Source organism: Labeo rohita, chromosome 17, assembly GCF_022985175.1.
Source record: "Labeo rohita strain BAU-BD-2019 chromosome 17, IGBB_LRoh.1.0, whole genome shotgun sequence".
Taxonomy (NCBI): Eukaryota; Metazoa; Chordata; class Actinopteri; order Cypriniformes; family Cyprinidae; genus Labeo; species Labeo rohita.
Genome location: NC_066885.1, coordinates 35,160,998 through 35,182,533, shown reverse-complemented (window position 1 = coordinate 35,182,533; position 21,536 = coordinate 35,160,998). Strand labels below are relative to the sequence as shown.

Genomic DNA, 21,536 nt, shown 5'->3' with positions numbered 1-21,536 from the left:
ACCTCAGTATTTTTGTTGTTCGTCATTTGCTGTATTTGTTTCATTTTCTTCACTTAGTTCACTTGTGCATTTACATGCCCATTCTTCAATATCTGAAATATATAGTTTGAAATATTCAAATGAATTACAGGTATAGTATGCCCTGCAGCTTATTTTGCTCACTGTGCCTATAGGCATGATCCTTGTCAACCTGTCATACTAACAATAAACTGTTTTTTAAACACAGGTAGTTCATTGGAACTATGGTTTTGGGAATTGTTTTAACATTTTAACATTTGATTTAAGGCCGATTTTAAGCCCGATTTGCACCCCCGAACGACCGGGGGGCGTGGCCTGATGCGAGGCTTGTCACAAACATCCAAAAGTCCTCTATTGTGTGATGTAATTACGATTATTTAACTGCTCCCAATCGAGACGAAGCGTCCCCAAACTCGAATCGTAAGTATCAAACATGTTCCTACAATCAGCGAGTTCCTAGCAGTCTGGTCGAATTGTCTAGTGCGTGCGTACAGAGGATTATAAGGCTAAAAATCGTCTGAAACTGTCTTCATGCCTGTGGTCTCCCGTGGGTTTAAAATCGGATTTGAAAATCGTCTAGTGTGCGGCCAACCTGTGTTGGTTTGTTTAACTGGCCTGACGCGTCATCTTCTGGTCCAACCAGTGACGGGAGTTTGGTGCGGGACTGTCTGACTGACTGACTGACCAATGACAGAGAGGAGGAGAGTGTTCAGGAAAAGCAGCAATGACACACTTCACCTATGAACTGCTAAATGCAGGCAAAATCCACAATACTCACTGTTTGACTGCCCATCCATCCATTCTCCAAAACACTTGTCTTCTGTAGCGTTGCAGGAGAATATCTCAGCATCTCAGGCCTGGATAATCCATCACAGTGATTGACTCAAATCATCTAATCATTGTGCTGTAGAGCAGTCTGTAGCCAGTTGCATAAAATGCTTAGACCAGTCTTACAAGTTAGTGACCTGATTTTTTCTTTAAGGTCATTTTTTCAAGTCGATTACCTAAAAATGTATATTGGTCTAATTACCTGCTAATTGGTTAGATTAGTTCTTAAGACACTGATTAAGATTCTTACCTTGATCTCAGTGGAAGACAAAAGCGTGTGTGTGTGTGTGTGCTTTTGGTTTATATATCCTGGTGGGGACTTAAACCTGAATACACACATACTAATGGGAACTCGTGTCATGACGGGGACCTAAACTGAGGTCCCCATGGGTACAAAAGCTTATAAATCATACAGAATGAGATTTTTTGAGAAAGTAAAAATGCAGAAAGTTTTCTGTTAGGGTTAGGTTTAGGGGTAGGGTTAGGGTAAGGAAGATAGAAAATACAGTGTGGACAGTATACAAACCATTGCACCTATGGAGAGTCCCCACAAAGATAATAAACCAGACGTCTGTGTGTGTGTGTGTGTGTGTGTGTGTGTGTGTGTGTGTGTGTGTGTAAGAGAGAGACAGGAAGTGGCAGTGAGGAAGATCTTTGAGGTGTTACTGTGTGTGTATGTTTCATGAAGCTTGAGGAAACATTGAGTGTGCTGTCAGGAGTCATCAATCATCCATCACAAACACACTCCCTCCATAAACATGTTCAAACATTCAGGAGTTTAAATACAAAATGACACGTTTCCATCAGGTGTAAACATGGATCCAGTGCTGTTGTTCAGCAGGAGCTGTAGATGTGTAATCAGTTGGTTATGGGTTATGATCGGCTCATGGGATCTTCACAGGTTCCTGCTGACTGACCGAAGCTGGACGACTCCCATGGCAATTCAGAACTATTTTATATACATCTTATTTGTACATTTTTATACTTGAACTTTTTTTTTTTTTGCCCATATATACACTGCCCTCCAAAAGTTTGGAAACACCCTAGAAAAGTGGGGTTTTGGACAATATTGGCATGAATCCTTTTTAATTTGTGATAATTTTGCACTGATAAGGGACAAGGTTTTTTTCTCCATTTGTCACCGATGGAGTTTTGGTTCCTTGCCGCTGTCGCCTCTGGCTTGCTTAGTTGGGGACACTTTCTCTTAACACAATATTGCATTTTATTTTATTGTTTTTGATTAACTACCTTTACCTATAATGTGAGTGTTTAATGTTGCCTTTGGCATTGTTGATGTACTGTTTCCTATTTAATACTGTACAGCCGCCTTGTCACAATTCTGTATTGTTAAAGGTGGTATATAAATAAAGGTGACTTGACTTGACTTGACTTGACAACACAAACTACGAAAACATATACATATACATAGAAATTTTTCTATTTTTGACTGGGCCTAATTTCATTGTATTCTAAACTAAATTGGCAATCAATTGTTGAAGCTATTAAGGTGTGCTGACCCAAAAATCTTTTAAAAACCTGGGCCAAGTTTAAACCAGTAACCAGGCATCACAGCTGGCAAAGGGGCATGTCTGACTTTGACATGTATATATTGCCATTATTATGTCATCAAAATGAAATCATTATTGCTGGCCTTCAATGATAATGTCAACTTACTTTAATGGTTTTTCCTATAAAAAATGATAAGGATTTATGCTGATATCGTCCAAAACCACACTTTGCCAGGGGTATTTCCAAACTTTTGGAGGGCAATGTATATATGGGCAAAAAAATGATATATATATATATAATTTTTTATTGTTTACTAAAAATGATACATTTGTAGAATTTCGAATAAAATTGCCAACTTGTAAATTAGTCTTTCTTTTCTAGTAGTTGACTAATAAATCTGGTATCATTGTGTATTACAAATGTTGTTGCCTTTTTTACAAATTGCTTTTGTTCCTCTTTTGTAAGCTGCTTTGGATAGATACATAAATGTAAATGTTTAACTTTGATTTTACATTGCTGTTGCTATACCACAGTCAATGTCCTGCCTCATTTCTAAAAGTGTGATGGGGGTGAGGTTTACACCATATTCTGTTCCTGGTGTATTAAAGACAGACAGTTTGGAGGAGCTAGGGTTGAATGTGCACAAACCAGCACAGGAAGGTGTAGAAAGGAAGCATTTGTCTGCATTCTCTTACAGTGATTCCTGTAACTGGGCTTGATTTCCAGAGAATAAAAATGTTTAGACAGAATGCACTCTTAGTTACTTTGGATAAAAGTGCCTGTCAGATATATAACTGTAATAACCTAAGAAACATGTGTTTAATGCAAATAGTATGTAGGCTAATGGCATGGCACACATTTAATAAAACAGCACACATATTGCTAAGACTTTGACCCAGTTTGAACCTGTCCAGCCAGCAGAACAATCCAGTCTCTAATCAACCAAGCCCAGCACTAATGCCCTATCCATTGGTGCTTTCATTACATTTGAAGACATAAAACGGATGGGTGTTCTGATGGAGGTTACAAACAGTATCACACTGCTTTTACTTCAGATGTCATCAATCGCTGCATGAAAGCTTTGAAAGAGAAGCGTCGCACAAATGGAAAGGGAATGGGAACTGCTTGAAGGAGGTGAGAAAGACTTGCAGGAATATAGGGAAAAATATTTTTTTTTTAAAAAAGGCGAGCGGCAAGCGAGAGAACGAAGACGAAAAAGCTAGCTTTGGAGAGAACAAAGTTTCCTTCAACAGAGCAGAAAAAGGCACCTGAATTTATTATTTCATCTTGGCATTTGACAGTTACTGCAGTGCCATCTTCTTATTCTGAGCGTGTCGTATTTTATTCATAAATCCAGAGGTGGAAGAGATGATGGTCGAGCGGAGGAGAGGGAGTCGGACCGGAGAGACAGAGAGACGAAAAGAGAGAAGAGAGCCAAAAGTTCTTTGTTTCGGCTGGGTCTGCAGGGCCGCGTGCGGCCTGCGAGCGGCGTCGTTCCTGACACGCCTAATGATGTACGGTAATGCGCGCTACGCCGGATGACTGCTGACACGCGGCAGGCCGCGCGCTGGAAGCGCCATCAGCTTTCCGAGGAGAGTGTCTGGAATTCTGGGACACGGTGAAGAAAGCGATTCATTAAATGTAAGACAGGTATGACATCCCACTTCAAGGCAGCGGCAGCAGCTATATGTATGGAGGGGAGGTTTTTTTGTGGTCATAGCGGGGAGGAGATGGCAAGTACAAAGGAATGCCTGGCTGTTTTTGGAGATGACATAAAACTAGGAGGCAGGGAAATGGAGGCAGGAGACTGGAAAATAATGGCTAATGGAGGAATTTAGCCTCAGGCGCTATGCCTGCTTTGCCTACTTCTGTATAACTAGTATATTTATAATTCAAATACATACCTTTAATAATTAACTACCACTGACTATTAAAGGAGAATACAAGATTCGGTGAAGAGACGCGGCTCAGTTCTGACTGCATCAAGGAACAAAAGGACGATTCCATCAGTTCTGCCGGACCGTTGACAGCGACTCCATAAACCGTCAGCTGAACACGGCTTGACGGATCGCTGCCCGTCCCGACGAATCGTGCTTATTTCGTGTGGTCCAATCGACCGATACGTCCAATCGGTAGTTCGGTTATCCGCTTGGGCCTGGAGTCTGTTGCTCTACAGTTTATTCCAATATCCAAATGACAGACTCTGGTAATGGAATGATTTCACAACACTCGTGATGTGTGAAGGCCGCTGGACTTCAAAAGAGGTCATCTGACCTCATACTAATATTTGTTATTGGTGGCTTATTTATAATATTAGGCTGCCCCTGGAATGATATGAGCTCTCCAACTTATGTCAGTATCTTTAAGTATTACCAATGGCGTTTAGGCAGATGTCTAAGGTTGTTGGTTGTGATCTGTCATAAGCAATCGGTTAACCACAAGCAGTTTATTAAAAGCCTCCTCAAGTTACACTGTGAATATAGGTCATTTCTTTCAGTTTTGAGCTATGCATACAGTATAACATCTATAATGCTCGAAATAAAATGGAATAAAAGTAAACATCACAGGAGATCTGAACGATTTTCAAGAGACACGTTTAGAAAACGAATGATATTCATTAATCTGACAGTTGAGCTCATAATAAAACATACTTTCCTCTTTGAATTTAATTCAGCACTGTATGCTTTTGTGTTAACATTGTAGAAAAGCCTGCACTGTTATTGTACTCGCATCAGGAGATTTTTATTCACCTTTAAATGACCCATAAAAATGTGAAACTAATGAAAGAATACAGTATAAAAAAGAAACACGGTGAGTATCGGAATAAGACATCATCAGTGGTTTCATTTATTTATTTGCAGCATCTCTTCAAGGGTTTGTATTACAGATCACACACAAAACCACCTCATAATTATCATAGGAATAATGATAAATAAAGAAACAACAAAAATGCATGCAGGTAGCGGTCACTGGATATCATCAATAGTGTTTCTAACGATCACCTGCATTTTCCACAGCGGTTCCACAAACAGAGAGTAACAAAAATGGCAAACATTTGCATATATGTGATAATAAGCTTGATCATTTGGAGGTGCCACATGTCAGGATATTCCTCTTTGATGTTGCTCATACATATTAAAAGTCCTCTGAGACATCAGGACCACTTGTGAATTGTGTCTGTTTAGTGCCCCGGTGTGTGTGTGTGTGTGTGTGTGAGAGAGAGAGAGAGAGAGAGAGACACTTCTGCATGCTGTTAAATTGCTAATAGACTTTTAGTTTACTCGCACAATTATAGGACAGTAATTCACAATTACTTAATAGTAGTATGGGGATTAGGAAGCCTTGTGCTTCACTGGGATACTTCATTAGAGTCATGCATTTCTGCATTTTCAATGGTGAGGTCATGCAGTAAACAGAGAATCTTAATGTTCACAAGGTTTGAGAATGCATATTATATTAGCAATGCACAATTATTGCAAGATCATAATTCCACCGTACGTAAACACTGAAAAGCATTCAGTGTCATGCATCACATTTGAGTGTGTTCAAAAACACAATAATCACAGTCTTCCATTAGTGCTGCTGTGTTCTGAGAGTTACCTGTTTGATAATAAAGAACGGAATGGTGAATCGACCACAGAAATGAACGGCTTTCTAGTGCCTGCGCTCATATCCCATCAGCTCTTGACAGTCTGTCAAGTGTTCAGCCACAGGCCAGAACACAACAAAGACGAGAACAGCCAGAATTCAGCCCAACTCACTTCAGCGGGAAACTTTGACAAGTTTTGACACGTGACTTGTCTAGATTCACATATAGGCCTGCACCCCCCCCATAGATGTGCCTCTATACATGTGTGTGTGGTGATTTAAAATAACCATAGGCTTAGCTTTATTTCATCATCTCCCAATTACCTCTTCTTATGGATAATTCACTCTCTTCCTGTCCATTTTGAGCTTGAACACAGAGACATTTTACTTCTTTACAGCGCTCAATAATTCATGGCCTGCTCTTTGGCTGTGTGAATATTTACATGTAAAGTATCCCTCTGAGCTGGAGGAGAGGGGCATGTTTATAATGTTAAACACTCAAATGTCCCTCCAGACTGGATTTAGATTCCAACAGTTTTGCACACCAACTGGGCCATTGCATTTTTTATTTTATTTTTTTTCCAAATTTGCCTGATCATTTAAATTTGACTAAATAAATTACAGTTCCTTGGGATGCAGCTGAGTGAAATGATTTCATGATGCAATTGAGGAAAATGTGGCAACGTTTATTTTTGGTGGAATAAGTCACATCTTTGGATACTTAAGGTTAGAACAGCTGCAGTAGCTGTGAGCGGAAATGCCTCATCATACGTACGTTTACATTACTCGTTACGATCTGAATGTAAATATACACACAAAAAAAAAAAAAAATCTAAATTAACCGGTTTTACTGAAGTCACAAAGTACTCGCCGATTCAGCCTAAATAGACGAATTTACATAAACAAAACTAGTTATGGGTTAAATAAGGCAGAAATAAGGAAATTAAGGTAGCAGCTGCATGGTTTGTTTTTCAAGGTAGACAGTATCATAAATAATGCGCCTCTAAAATTGGCGTTTTATCCCGACTCCGCTTCGTTTTTTTACGGTTTTGCGCCATGCCGGGAACAGTCAGGCTTTGTGAGAGTGCGGGATCGGAGGGCAACAGTACGCACAGAGGCAAACGTTCCCATGCAGGCCCGTAATGTAAGTGCTGTCACATCCTCACGGTGTCCCTGTGGCAGTCGTCTCGCCAGCGTCTCCTATGTAGATCTGGGGCCGCCTGCAAAGGGAACGCTCCTCTTTGATACTTCACTCTGCATTTGAATCACTGGTCCCTGTGTTTGACAGTGTGTGGTAATTACCTGGCTCCCCTGCTTGATCATGTAAACTCTTCCAGAACCAAGGGAGATACAGTCAAATGGGAAGATGTAAGAAAAACAAAACAACAACAAAGATGGCAACGGCACTTATTTGAACACATTGCGAACAGCTATGTGGATTTTACACCTTTAATTTGAACAGTGGAAATGGAAAACAATTCCTGTACGCCGGGTATTTGTTTAAATAGCGGGAAATCAGCAGTCCTGAGGGGGCCGCGATTCCTGGAGCTGCATAATGAGTGAACCTGTGGAAAGTGGCGGCTTGTTATAGTTTTGTGTATGAACACACAGTACACTTGGAGCACCTGCACTGCAACGAATTACCAATAAGCCATTAACGATATAATTTTGTCCTCTAGCCTGAAAGCAAATGATTAGCGCTAATGAGTTGTCAGTGACGTAAGCGGGCGTGGCTCGTGTTTCATTACTGTTTTGACACGCAGACACTAAAACTCTTATCTGTGTGCAAAACTTTAACCCCTTGTACTGCTAACCGCAATTCTTCAGAAATATTGATCATGTTTTTGGGGCTTTTTTCTTCTCTAAAATGCACATTAATTACAAAGACATACTCTCTCCGCATATTGGCCTACATTATAATAATAAAAAAAAAACAATGTCCACAAATAAATAAGTAAATAAATAAAAAATAATAATAATAAAAATAATGAAAAAAAAAACTGATCTAATCGAAGAAAATACTTAAAATATGTGCCGCGATGACTTTCTTCTTGTTGCGGTATGTGAGAGTAAATTAAAGGTGTTGGGTGAATTGAATATAAAGGTGTCAGAGCTTTAAGCCTCTTAACGCACGCGAGACGAGCGACACACAGCCGTGAGTGCAGCAACACAAATAACACATTAGCCTATTATCCCAAGATCATTAATAATCGAGCATTTGTTTCTTTTAATATTCTTCTCGTGCTCACGGAAAGCTTTTGACATATATAGGCCTATTTCAAGATACATGTCACAGTAGATATTTTACAAGAGATGCTCGGGCGCTGTGATGAGTTTTATTTAGCTATGTATTGTTTATTTATTTATTTATTTTTTTTTTTTAATGTTTCGTTTATTAGTCATGTTGTGTTCGATTAATATAGGCTACTATTTTATTTAGTACCGTAAGGATTATTTATTCCCATTTTCTACCCTTTTTAATCTTACATATCATCAGATATGTTTGCACTTCCAAACTATTGCGAAAGGGATCATTTATAACAATAATAACAAAGCGTGAAGGGCTCGTACTCCTTTTGCAGTGTGTGATACATTTTAAAACATTTATTTTTAAGAAACTAACTATAGATGTTTTGACCTATCGGTGATGAAAAAAATGCAGGCTGTTTTTCCACACTTAACATTTATTAATTTAACTCGAGGGAAAACTGACGTGTGAAAAATAATCGCGTAATTCTAAAACGAAAGTTCTCTAATTGTAGAAGATAGTGTGGAGCACTCAACAACAACAAGAGATAGTTTTAACATTGCAATTTGCCAAACAAAAACGAATGAAAACAAACAAAAAATGCATCGTATGCGCAAACTCTTGGTAGTCTATTTACTTCGTTCCTCGCAATTGGCTCACGGCAAGCTATGTTCAAATAAATATAATTTATTTAAAACAAATTTCGTTGATATCTGTATTTTTTCTCTCTTACGATATCAGTGTTTCTTTTATTCTATTTAACTAGAGTTTTACAGTGGATGCAGCGAGGCGCATCATTGATCCGGCAGGTGTCGCTAAAGAGCTGCAGACTCGCACTGAGGACAGAAACACACACACACACACACACACTCAGCGTCTCACAGTGCCGTGAGAATAATGCCACTGAAGGAAAATACGCCTTTCACACACAAGAATTTACAGTTACTCACGAAACTTCTACAAACATTGGAGTTCCACAGCTTTACTTCAGGGACTAGAATGACATTTTCCCTGAGGTCAGAGAGAGTTTAAACAGAGCTAAAGCAGTAAACAGAGAAAAGATTATCCTAACATAAATATTCACTAAACAACAGAACCTCTGTACGTATCAGAGCTTAAAATGATGGAACATTTACAAATAGGGATGATTAATCTAGAAATCATAATTAACCTTTTATTAGATTAATTATTTATAGTTGAGCAAATATAGGAGTGAACAGCACAAAGCGTGTTTTTCTCTGGGCGCGTGAACTCCCGCGTTGGCGACCTGTTGTTCTGTAAAAATCTGTTTATAGGTCGCCTATATAATAATAGTTCAATTTTTAGGACGAAGCTATTAGAATTAAATAGGATCAAATAGTAAGACATTTAGAACGTCCTGAAGCCTTGAACAATGAAGATTTAGATTTTTTTGTTTTCAGGATAAAGCTGTTTACGCAAAGTTATTTCACAGAAATCGATATGCCTCCGACTGATGGTTTACAGCTCGATTATATTTTTCTGTTTATTATACATGATATTTGTTTCATAAATTTTGAGTTTAAAATTGTAAGCGTTTATGTAAAAGTGTAATGGATTCTCAGCCGCAGCTGGGCAGAGACATCGAGAGCTTTAACCCTAAAATGACCTCAATTTGACACCAGCAGATGAAATTTTACCGCCTGTTAATGACATCTTCTGCCGAAGCCACGGTTCCCGTTCACAGCACAGATTTTAGCTCCTTCTTTTTTAATTAAAGTAAGTTTATTTACTCGGTAGGTTATTTTTAATTGGACATTTTATTTCTTATAAAGACGAAGCGGGTATGGTGTTTCAAACATTTTAGAAACCGAAAGCGTGTTTGTCTATGTTAGTATAAAGTTTGAGTCGTTGTGTCGGAAAACTGCGGTTTTTATATGGTAAAAGCGCTGTGATTATTCCGGTGATACATTAGCAAAGTGAAAAGTAAACCAATAACGCATCATAGGCTGCTCTAACGCGTCACAAAATCCTTTTTATTTATTCAACCGAAAACGTTAACAGAGTATTTTTCTTAAGGTACTGATTTGTTGTAGGACTTTTTGGAGATGCATTACATTGGTATGCATTATTTGTAAAGTTACAGCTGTGCCAAATGAAATAAAATCGTTTGTGTTATTTTGCTGTGATGGTGTGGATCAGCAGTAGCACTGTTCGTGCGCCGCGGCAGGCTCAATTCTATAAGGTGATGCGATGGACTTACCACGATTGTCCGATCACGCGTTTCTATAGAAATGGTCCTGGTCCTCAGGCGGACTCTTCCTCGCGATGAAGCAGTGGTCAGACAGCGCGCTCTCTGTGTCCACTGCAGTCGCTATTGCACAGTGAACCCTTCACTTCTACTTTCTCCTCGTGGTCTTCCCTCCCCTCTGTCATAAACAGAGCAGTTGTTGCATTTATGAAATCCGTTTTAATTGCTTGCTTCATTAGAACTGGAGACCGTGTCTCGGGCGTCTGCGGAGCAGTTTATTGACCTTGTTTGTTGAGATCCCGCACGAGTTCGGCTGCACTAAGCCATGAATTGTTAATTTCAAGAACAAAACAAGTCGGGGAGCTCTAAATGTAGACATTTATGTAAAAAGCGATCGATACGGCGATGATGTCACATGTGCCGCGATCTAGGCTATATGATCATTGATGAAGAGTAGTATTTTAAGGGTCTGTTTGTGGTATTAGGGGCCATCTGTAGCACAATCAATATCATTGCTCCTCCTCTGAAACTTCAGGCCTTCCTAATGATTGATGATCTTGGGGCTCTTTGATAATTGAGGAGCGCGATGCACGGCTCACATTTCGATCTTCAAATGCTATTGGACTAAAGACGGTTTCCAAACATAAACCTCTTTTTTTCTTCTTCTTCTGGCGTGTGGAAAAGTTCACTTTATTCTAACAGGGGCCCGTCTAAATACCCATTAAAAACAAAAGAAAAACAAAAAAAACAACAAACAAAAAAAAACCTTGTTGTGCCTCGCACAGAAAAAAAAAAAAAAAAAAAAAAAAAAAAAAAAAAGGGGGGACATGTGTGACACTCGATATCGGTTGTATCGCATCGCTCAGTTATGCATTAAGCAAAGTCGGGCTGAAATGACTTTCCTTTGTCCAATAAAGATACTAATAGCGCTATTTGAACGTTTGGACGCCTGCCCAACGCGCCGCGACGTCTCTCCTCAGCGTATGTGAGTGGGATCTGCGGTGCGCGGAGTTACGTGGCTCCCCCCTCGCGCACTGGACGCTCGCCTCTCGCGCAGGGTTTGGCGTGGAGCTCGTGCAGGACTGGCTGTGCTCAGCGCCACTTCCGGCTTCCGTCATTTCATTCTCCCGCCGATGCGCGCAGCTCAACTCACTGTGTTCTATAAGCGAGCGAGCGGCCGACCTGCCAACACTCACTGACACTCACTCATCTCAGACCGCGCGAGAGATCGCCGCCGCCGCCGCGTTTTTACAAACTCTCTTCTCTTTTCCTTTTTTTACAGTAGTAATAAAACAAGAAAGCGGACCGGAGGCATAAAGGAGGCAGGGACTTGTGGGATGAAAACGGGGCTAAAAAGATTCATCCTCTCTTGAACATCATCACCAACCATCATTCATTCATTACCTTGACAACCCCTGGCTTTGATTGACAGCTGGAGTGGCAAAAAGCCATGAGACACGACAGTTTAGTTACATGCAGGTTGTTGATGGGCCGGCTGTAACCTTCAGTTTGGCGCTTGACTTTTTTTTCCCCCTTTCTTTTCTGGGGGGCAAAGAGGAAAAGAAGAATAATTGCAAAACTCTTCCTGATGCCTGCGCTCGTTCTCGGCCGTACTGGAGAATAGGAGAATTCGGAAAGTTGCTCGAAAAAGGGATCTTTCGCCGCGCATGAGTTTGTGAGCGGACTGGGAAATTAAATCGACGACACAGATCCAGAGGTTTATTGGAGCGCAGGCTGATGGCGCAAAGGGTAGGTTTAAAATCTCCAACACTCACCTCCACTAATACACTATCTATCACAGGCCTCGAGTGTCGCCGCACACGCAAAACTCCTTCAGTCTGACGCACTTGATTGGGAATACTCGCCGCGTCTGAGCGCCCGAGCTCCGCCGACGGGCTCCTGCTGCCGCTTTACAGACACGCTTTACTCCCTTCGGGAAGCACAACTTTACCATGTTTTTGGTAATTACGGGCAAATGCGCCCGCAAACTTTGGTTTCGCTCCACACTTTTTCTCCTTTTTCTCCCTAACGCTAGCCCTCTTTTTCTCTGCAGCCTTGTGTTTCTTGTGTTTTTTTTTTGTTTGTTTTTTTTTTTTTTTTTTTTTGTGTGTGTGCTCTTTCTTACTTTCTGCTTCTCTTGCAGTACGATGAGTTGGCTCATTACGGCGGCATGGACGGGGTCGGTATGTACGGGGATCCTCACGCGCCTCGGCCGCTCCCGCAGGTCCATCATCTGAATCACGGACCGCCGCTCCACGCCAGCCAGCACTACGGCACACATGCCCCCCATCCCAATGTCATGCCCACCAGCATGGGCTCAGCTGTCAACGACGTGTTAAAGAGGGATAAAGATCAAATTTACGGGTGAGTTACGTATTAATATCGGATCCTTCAGTCGGGCTTCTCTTTCCCCTAATAGTTTTATTTTTCCCTCACAGCTTTATGAAACTTTAAGTAGTTAGTATTTGGTATTTCTGTACGGCGTTTTGCAAGCACTGTTATAGTACGCTTCACTTTGCTTTGCACGTTCATTTATTTCGTTTTACTCGACAAAGAAGCTTGCAAACTTCAACCTTACGTTCATACTTACAAATAATTTTAGCTTGCAGCTTTAATTCCATTTCTGTTCAAAATCACTGCAGCTCAAAACAAAGTTGCAAAACCCGATTCTGGTCGAGTGTAAAATGCAGTTGATTTTTAAATCACTTTCTGAACTGTAGCATCTGAATGTTTGCCGTTTTTGTTTTGTTCCGGGACGCGGCGTTATTCCCCGCCGTGCTCGAACTATCAAACACTCTACCTCATTTTATTCGTCAGTTGATCGCCAGTTAATCTGAACTGAGCGCTCTAAAGGTTAGTGTGTTGCTGTTGTTTCTGCAGTCATCCTCTGTTTCCTCTGCTGGCTCTGGTCTTTGAGAAGTGTGAGCTGGCCACATGCACTCCCCGCGAGCCCGGGGTGGCGGGAGGAGACGTGTGCTCCTCCGACTCCTTCAACGAGGACATCGCTGTCTTCGCCAAACAGGTCACTCACGACCCAGCACAACGAGCCTTTTCATACGTATTTAAAACATTTCAACAAACAAAGACAAAATTAATTGATTACTTAAAAGCGTGCTTTTCATTAAAGACCGCTAATTATATTTCCATCAATGCTCTTGGATGTTACATTAAACTACTGTTTTTCTACTTTAAACAGATTAGTGACGATTGCAATTTTTAATCCCTTTTTGTTATTATTATTATTATTATTATTTTTTATATTTTTTTTTTGCTGTATCATAACGACTGAATTGCTGCACATATCTTCGTCGATTGCTATTAACCCTCATTCTGGTGTGTTTTAGGTCCGCGCAGAAAAACCTTTATTTTCTTCAAATCCAGAATTGGATAATTTGGTAAGAAAACACTTCAGCACTGATTGGCTTCAGAATATCCGCGCACTTGAGTTCTCTAAAATGAGTGTGACTCATTTATTATTATTATTTTTTTCCAAGACCTTTTTTTTTCTTCATTGGATCTGGAGATAGTGAAAGTAAATACGAGGGGCTGTTTGAAGTGAGCAGGAGAGCCGCTCAAAGCGGTCTAGAGTGGAGGGTATTAGTGTGAAATAAGTCACTCATTATAGGGCTGATATCACCATCAACCCCCTTAACACTTCACACAGGCCAGTCATTCCACGTGCAATTTTTAAATATCGAAAATAACTGCTTTTTTTTTTTTCCAAGCATATTTATTTATTTATTTTTTTGTATTGGAATAGGAGGTTTTTGTTCACTGCTAAATATGATGCAACGAATATTAAAATTAAATTGCAAAGAAGGGATAAAGCTAACGACGTCCAATTCTCTTTACAGATGATACAAGCCATACAAGTATTACGGTTTCATCTTTTGGAGTTAGAAAAGGTAATCTTTTATTTGTATTAATTTATTTTTAGAAATAATTTGGGTGGATTTACTACTCTCGTCACCAACTTGTGAAATCAATTTTGGCTAATGTACTTTTTCAATTAATAATTCATGTTTTGTATTACTTGGTGTAATAAAAAGAAAATAAATAATATTTGACAAAATTACCCCGAACATAATTTGATATGAAAACCATGTTACTAATTTATTTCTGCGTTCCGTAGAAACTGCTTTAAAAGGAAGGTGACATAGAACAATTCTTATTTATTACGCAGAAATAAATATTTTCACGGACAAGTTATAGTTTCTGCGTAATGATGATGTTCGTCTCAAGCTTTTATTTTTGTCGAATAACTTGTTGCATGGGTCTCTGGAGAATAATAAGCATTGCTACAATTTCTCTATTGTTTCCCTGTCTTTGCTCATAATGGACTTTAATCGTGCTTCATTCTGGAGCGGCTGTTGACAGAGCTTTTCTTTTCTCTGCTCAAGGTGCACGAACTCTGCGACAATTTCTGCCATCGGTACATCAGTTGTTTGAAAGGAAAAATGCCAATAGATTTAGTGATTGACGAACGGGATGGCAGCTCAAAATCAGACCACGAGGAACTCTCGGGATCTTCAACTAACTTAGCCGATCATGTAAGTAACAGGATGGTTTAATTGCTTCTATCTGCGTTGGGTTGTTGTGTGTAGCCTACCCTAAAATAGTAGCGTGCATGATCCAAATGGCTGATAATATATAATATAAGATACGATGTTCTAAATTCAGATTGAATGGTCTCTTGGCTGAAAGTTTTAGGCGATTTTTCTTAACTTGTGGCTTGTGAGCAAATACGGAGTGTGTGTGGAAATATCTCTTTTTTGTTGTTCATTTGGTGCTGCTAGCTGATGTGGACTGTATTGTTTTGGGTTTTGTATTTTAATATGACTGTATCTTGGGCTGTTGCAAGAGCGCATGGTACAGGACTGCTTTAAAACAAATTAATAATTGAGACGTGGATATATGTGATGGCGTTATAATCTATTTTATATGCCTAAGTGTTATGTGAGCGTGCACACTGTTTTGTTTACAGTATTGGAGAGTCAAGCTTATAATGTGCTTCTCTATAGTTTGCCAGGATGATGATGTTGTTGTTAATGTGTTTAATTGTCTCTTATTGATTTTTGTTGTGGTTTAAGCCCGGTTTACAGGCCCGATGCTCCATTATAGTGAATTCAATGGCGACTCAGAAGCTTTACATTTAAATGACATCGGCTGTGTTTAAACGTGTTGATTTCGCTGTTGTAAATGAAATGTTGGGGGAAAGAAAGTTTTCCGCGTCGTGTAGTTCATATCGAGCGTCCTGCAGCGAGTCTCGTTCATGTGTTGAGGAGCTCTATATATGGAGTTCACAGCAGCAGATCAAGCCTGCTAAGAATTAAAGCAGATTTGAGCATCTGTTAGGCTCATCCCAAACTATAGGGAATTAAAGTGAATCAACTGAATCGATCGTTTAAAAACCGGCAAAACATTAACGACTTAACAACTCGCTCGTAGTGTAAAATATGTCTTTGTAAGTATAGAAGTAAGACACGCTGTTTCTTTGCTGTTTGTTATTGGGTTCATTTTGCTAATGACAAAATGAGAAATGTCAGCAGAGTTCAGAACGACATTTCATTCGCCATGACATGTGAGCGCTGACCGCGATTCGAAATTGCTCTTAGTAGTGTGTGGATTGTGTGTTTGTAGCCTGAGATTTCTCTCGGCGTATCGTTTAAAACACGGTGATATCTTGTGCGTGTTACATCGCCATTACCTTCCAAGATGAACGCTGGAAATGTTTGTCTGACAAGATGAGTTTTGTAGCTTAACGTACACTCTGATCTTTAATCGCTAGCGAAGGAATATTTTTTATCTTTTGTTTGTACAAATATCTACAACTGCGTGAGCATTAGTTGGTATGTGCAGCAGAGTGCTTTGTGTGTGTGTGTGTGTGTGTGTGTGTGTGTTTTTGAGGTCCAAACGTCACATTTGCATAGTGTGCTTGTGCGGCTGTTTGTTAATGAGAATAAATGATTGCAGGCCTGTTGCTGCCCCACATACTGAGAAACACACAACTTCATAAGCGACACACTGGCCTGATGTTCAGCTCAGCACAAAACACAAAGCACACAACTGCTCCGATTATACGACACATCTAAATTAAGCGCTTTAGATTCGTTAATTTTATTTTGCTCTTGCAGTTTATTATTTGGCGTTTCTACCCGTTTTTGTGTGTTTGAGGACAGCAGTTTGATAGTTGAATATGCAAATTTATTTAGGTTGTACCTATCTCATCCATTTTTTTTTCTGCTTTGATATGCATTTTTAATATATTTTGCCTGGGGCTACATCATTTGGTGAAAGTTGCTTTGCTGGGGATGAAGGACATGCCTTGTGCTCTCTCTCTCTCTCTCTCTTTTTACCTGCTGTAGGCTGTGAATATTGGCACTTTTATTTACTATTGAATGCTACATTGTCTTTGAGTGTGGTTTATGGTGCTGTCAGAGTATACAAGGCCTTTGTCAGGGTGTCATTATATTTTTGATTTGCCTTCTGTTACTGTCCAGCCCTTTAAAACATTCATCCTGCAGTTATTCAGAAATAAGCTTACAAATTAAATCAAAGCATCCACATTATTCAACACAGCTGTACTATAGAGATGTGCACAATACGTTTAATTCCTTTTAAATAATGGAAACGACATCTACCTCCTCTGTTAGGCAATAAGCTGTTAATAACCAGTTAATAATATAGATACTAATTTCAATTTTGTATGAAATTTGTTTTTGTAAATTCTCTTGTAGTTGCACATTAAAGTGCAGTATATGTTGATTGTGTTTTTGCCTCAGTGTCATCATTTTGATTTGGCTGTGACGTTATGAAACATTGTGACGTGCCTTTGGCACCCACATTTCTCCTATTTGTTTGTGACTGTCAGTGGTTTGAATGATGATAATAAATAAGTCATCTAAGTCACATATAGAAATATGGAAAACACTAGAGTCATTTTTAAACAGGAATACCCTCTGTGAGTGTGCTGTGGAGATCTCTCTCAAATATATTATGGCCAGTCACATGTAGTAAGCTTAGAGACCAGTTTTCTTTTTTTCTTTTTTTTTTTTTTTAAAGCGGTGATTTGACCTGATAAACTGTTTACATGACCACAGCTTACAGGTCATGTAGTCAGTGCATTCATGCAGATCATCAGCCCGTCTTAATGAAGCAGCACGTGTTGTGAGATGCTGCACTGGTCTGATCTGTTTGATCAGGGTTTGACTGCTCTCGTCTGGACACACACTCACTTGTTGCCGTGCTTCTGTAGTGCTGCAGGCTTCTGCTTGGTGCTTCAACACAAGTGTGTGTTTGGGGTTTGTTCTCTTCAGAATGATTTGGATTGGTTTTTAGTGTTCCAGTTTAATAAATTCACGGATCTTATCAACACGCTGAAAGTATAAATTGCTAACCTGCAATTGTACCGAATTCCAGCCTATAAAATGTTTAAAGTTTTGTTGGTTTAAATTGATGCACGCAGGAGGGTTTGGAGATGTTAAATAATATTTGAATTCAGATGATACCGTTTGAATTTTTTCAACTGTTTTCAGGTGAGGTGTGTCAAACGGGAGAGCATTAAAAACCTTCAGTCACGTCCCTTAAAATTCTGGGCTGTCAATTACTCGAGCTCAGCGAAGGCTCCTTTCTCATTCTTGTCAGATAATTGGCAGTTTCGCTTTGAATAGTCATTCTGAGATGCTTCAGACCGTCCCTTTAGCATGTTTTCGGAGCGCTTGTGTAATTACATGTTAAATGCAACCCGAAGCGCGCGTGGATGTGACGCGCAGGAGGCACGGCGAAAGGTCAGGGGCCGAAGGTGCGCTCGCCTGCGTTTCGCATGTGTCAGCGGGATCATTTTTACGTGTTCGCAGCCAATCCCGATCCGACATACATTTTTTCTGTAAGTGCGTGGTATCTAGTGGCGACTGTGAATGAAAGTTGAGCGAGCTCTTTGACGGGCAGGGCAGGTGCGGGGCAGCAAGACGCGGCGGCGGCCAGCGGCGGATCGTCCGCTCTCCTTCCGCCATTGTTTCCGGCTTTTATATTAATTACATCTTGCATTATCAGCGTCGAGTCCGTGACCCCGTGCGACCGGTGAAAGGCTGCCCCCGGAGACACGGCGACCCTCTATCTTATTCTTGATCTGCTCTATTGTGCGGCGCTGTGTTTGCGGCCTGGTAACGGCGCTCTTTAACACAATTAGAGGAGAGCGCGCAGCGGCTGCGTTTGACTCCTAATTATCTGCAGCGATGGGGAATAGTCACAGGCTGGCTGCTTTCTTTCCTGGGTGGGGTGGAGGCTCTCTCAGCCGTTTGGGTCACACGATGTCTCTCACTCGCTTTCTTTACAGCTTGTTTGAACTTTAATGGACTCTTGGGAGCCCTGACAACTGTTTTGTTGTGATGTGAGGCCTGAGAGAGAGAGAGAGAGCAAGAGAGAGAGAGAGTGAGAGAGGAGCGGCTGCATTATTCATAAGTGGGAAAAGGGCTGTTGCTTTTTTGCTGCCGAGTGGCGTGAGGAAACTGGATATCAGCTGCAAAACTCTGGGAAGCGCGCTTGGATGTGTGCTGGTGAAACATGTAGCCGTCAGCACATACGCTTCGCGGTTGAGGAGCGGTGTTGGGCTTTTGCGGCCGTGTTCCAGTGGAACTACAGGAGAGCGCGCGCGCGCGTGTGTGTTTTTAGGCCTGTCTTGCGGCAGTGGGCGTCTCGGCTACAGGAAATAGAACCCAGTCATTTTCATGGCTTGGAACAACACGAGCTCGTTCTCAGTGGATGAAGCTTCAGCTGAACTGCATTACACAGGACGGCTGTTTTTCCTTCCACTCTTCTCTAAAGACGTGCCGTAAATGTTCTGACAGAGCCCACGTCATTTTCACTGCGATCATACGAAACAATTACATGAACAACAGCTGATACTCATCTCAGATAAACACTGCAGCTACAGCCTTCCACTCACAGTTTGGGGAATGTTATTAAAAATGGCATTAATCATACTCTCCGTGATCTTTTGGAATAGAACAGTTTGATCTCATATGAAAACATACCTCAGATATTTCTGATGAATCCCAGCAGCTCAAGTGTATTTTCCACAAGAACCCTGATCTTCTGATCTGAAGAGTTTGAGCAGCACAGATTGTTTTTTTTTTTGTTTTTGTTTTTTTGTTTTTTATTGTGATGCAGCTTCACACCAAGAACTATAATCATAACTATTAAAGAAGTTTACTGCCAGAACAAAAATTTACAGATAATTTTCTCACCGCCTTGTCATCCAAGATGTCTTTCTTCAGTCCATAAGAAATGATGTTTCTTAAGGGAAAAATTGTCTCCATATAATGGACTTCAATGGTGCCCCCAAGTTTGAACTTTCAAAATACAGTTTAAATGCAGCTTCAGATGTCTCTAAATGATCCCAGTCACGGAAGAAGGGTCTTATCTAGCAAAACGATGTGCCATTTTCTAAACAAATTGACAATTTATATACTTTTTAACCTAAATTTAAAACGCTCGTCTCGTTAAGTCTGTGTGAACTCAGTTTTTTTTTTTTTTTGTCTGATTCAATACGGTCAAGACAGTTAGGGGATGTCGAAAAACTCCCATCTCGTTTCCCCAATTTCAAAATCATCCTACATCGCTGCAGAAGTACAGACCCAGTGTTTACAAAGTGAACATGCAAAGAAGATCAAATGCCCTTTACAAAAAATTGTAAAACAGCGATTTAGGACGATTTTGATGTTGAAGAAGAAAACGAGACGTTTTTCGACATACCCTAACTGTATTGACCCGGATTACACAGACCATGCATGTGGGTCACAGAGACGACCCTTCTTCCGTGGCTGGGATCGTTGAGAAACATTCGAAGCTGTGTTTAAATTACATTTTGGAAGTTCAAACTCACTGGCACCATATCAGTCCACTATATGGAGAGCATTCCTGAAATGTTTTCCTCAAGAAACATAATTTCTTTACAACTGAAGAAAGAAACACATTGACATCTTGAATGACAACGGGGTGAGTACATTATCTGTACATTTTTGTTCTGGAAGTAAACTTCTCCTATAATTCCATTAGCGTCCACACTAATGAACCATATCTTTCTGTTTACTATAAGTGGTACTACAATTTTGTCATCTGCTGCTCAAACTTTTTAATATCAGATGGATTCTGATTTGCTGTTGTTGGTGTTTTTGTTTTTCTGATAGTGATTCCAGTGATAATCATTAACATTATAGTGTGGACTTTCCTGTTCTCATAGAATTGAAATGATCATTAAAACTTTATAGTTATTGTTATAGTTAATGTACTTGGTGTGAACAGGCCTTTATTGCTGGATTGTGTAGCTAGAACTAGAGTGCGAGTAAGAATTGTACCTTATTTCCTATGTAAAGACTGAACTGGCATAATACTATATCATTAATAATAATGTAATTCATTATAATTATGGTTTATATTGAATAAAATGATATGTCCGTGGTAGAGCTCTGTGAGTGTGTCTGTAGACCGTGTGGATTGACTCGGTTCTAGTGTAGTGAACTAACAGCATTAACAGCAGACATACACCGCTGAGACTCGTAAGAACACTTAAGTCTGTGTGTGTGTGTGTTACTGCACATACTCGATTGCTCTCAGATTAAGACTTGAGCTTTGTCTCTAATGAGCTTACAGCAAATGCTCGCTGTCGTTCTGCAGATATTTGTGTCTCTGGTGTGTGAGTTTAATGCGTTTGTTTGGACGGGGCTCTGTTGCATCAGACGCACACATCACACTCGTGAGTGACAGACGACCTGCAGTTGTTCTATTCCTACCTGATTTAACTGTACAAATGACCTTTGCTGGTGTAAATTAATTTAGGTTGATTCGGCAATGTTAAATAATATTTTTGACTTCGATAAAACTAGCTCATTTCATTGTTGCCATTTTTAGGTTGCAATTTTTCACAGTGTACATGCAGGTGACTCACTGAGTGTGTGTGAGGCAGGATTGTAAAGACTTTTTCTCGCTGGAGTGGCAAAGGAAATTCCTCCTCTTGCTCGTCTATGTGTAACACAGATAAAGCTCTTCCTGTACAGTACAAATCCTGTTTCCCCCGTGGCCCGATCGGACCCTGAGAAACCTCAGGAAGGGTGAGGAGGAGATGCCCTCTTACACATG

General features: G+C 40.3%; 1 protein-coding gene across 5 annotated transcripts in view; it reads left to right on the top strand.

Annotated features, from left to right (window-relative positions):
- The first annotated feature begins 11,350 nt into the window (after nucleotides 1-11,350).
- The window catches only part of meis2a (Meis homeobox 2a), a 60,292-nt gene continuing 50,106 nt past the window's right edge, over nucleotides 11,351-21,536 (top strand). For 2 of the 5 annotated variants that reach the window (XM_051133605.1, XM_051133604.1), the window contains exons 1-6: nucleotides 11,351-12,149; nucleotides 12,544-12,764; nucleotides 13,281-13,422; nucleotides 13,745-13,795; nucleotides 14,255-14,305; nucleotides 14,801-14,950. In XM_051133605.1, the coding sequence (XP_050989562.1) occupies nucleotides 12,138-12,149; nucleotides 12,544-12,764; nucleotides 13,281-13,422; nucleotides 13,745-13,795; nucleotides 14,255-14,305; nucleotides 14,801-14,950 (627 nt within the window). In that variant the 5' untranslated portion in view covers nucleotides 11,351-12,137. The remainder of the gene's footprint in view (nucleotides 12,150-12,543; nucleotides 12,765-13,280; nucleotides 13,423-13,744; nucleotides 13,796-14,254; nucleotides 14,306-14,800; nucleotides 14,951-21,536) is intronic. The other 3 variants (XM_051133603.1, XM_051133601.1, XM_051133602.1) reach the window with 2 other exon arrangements.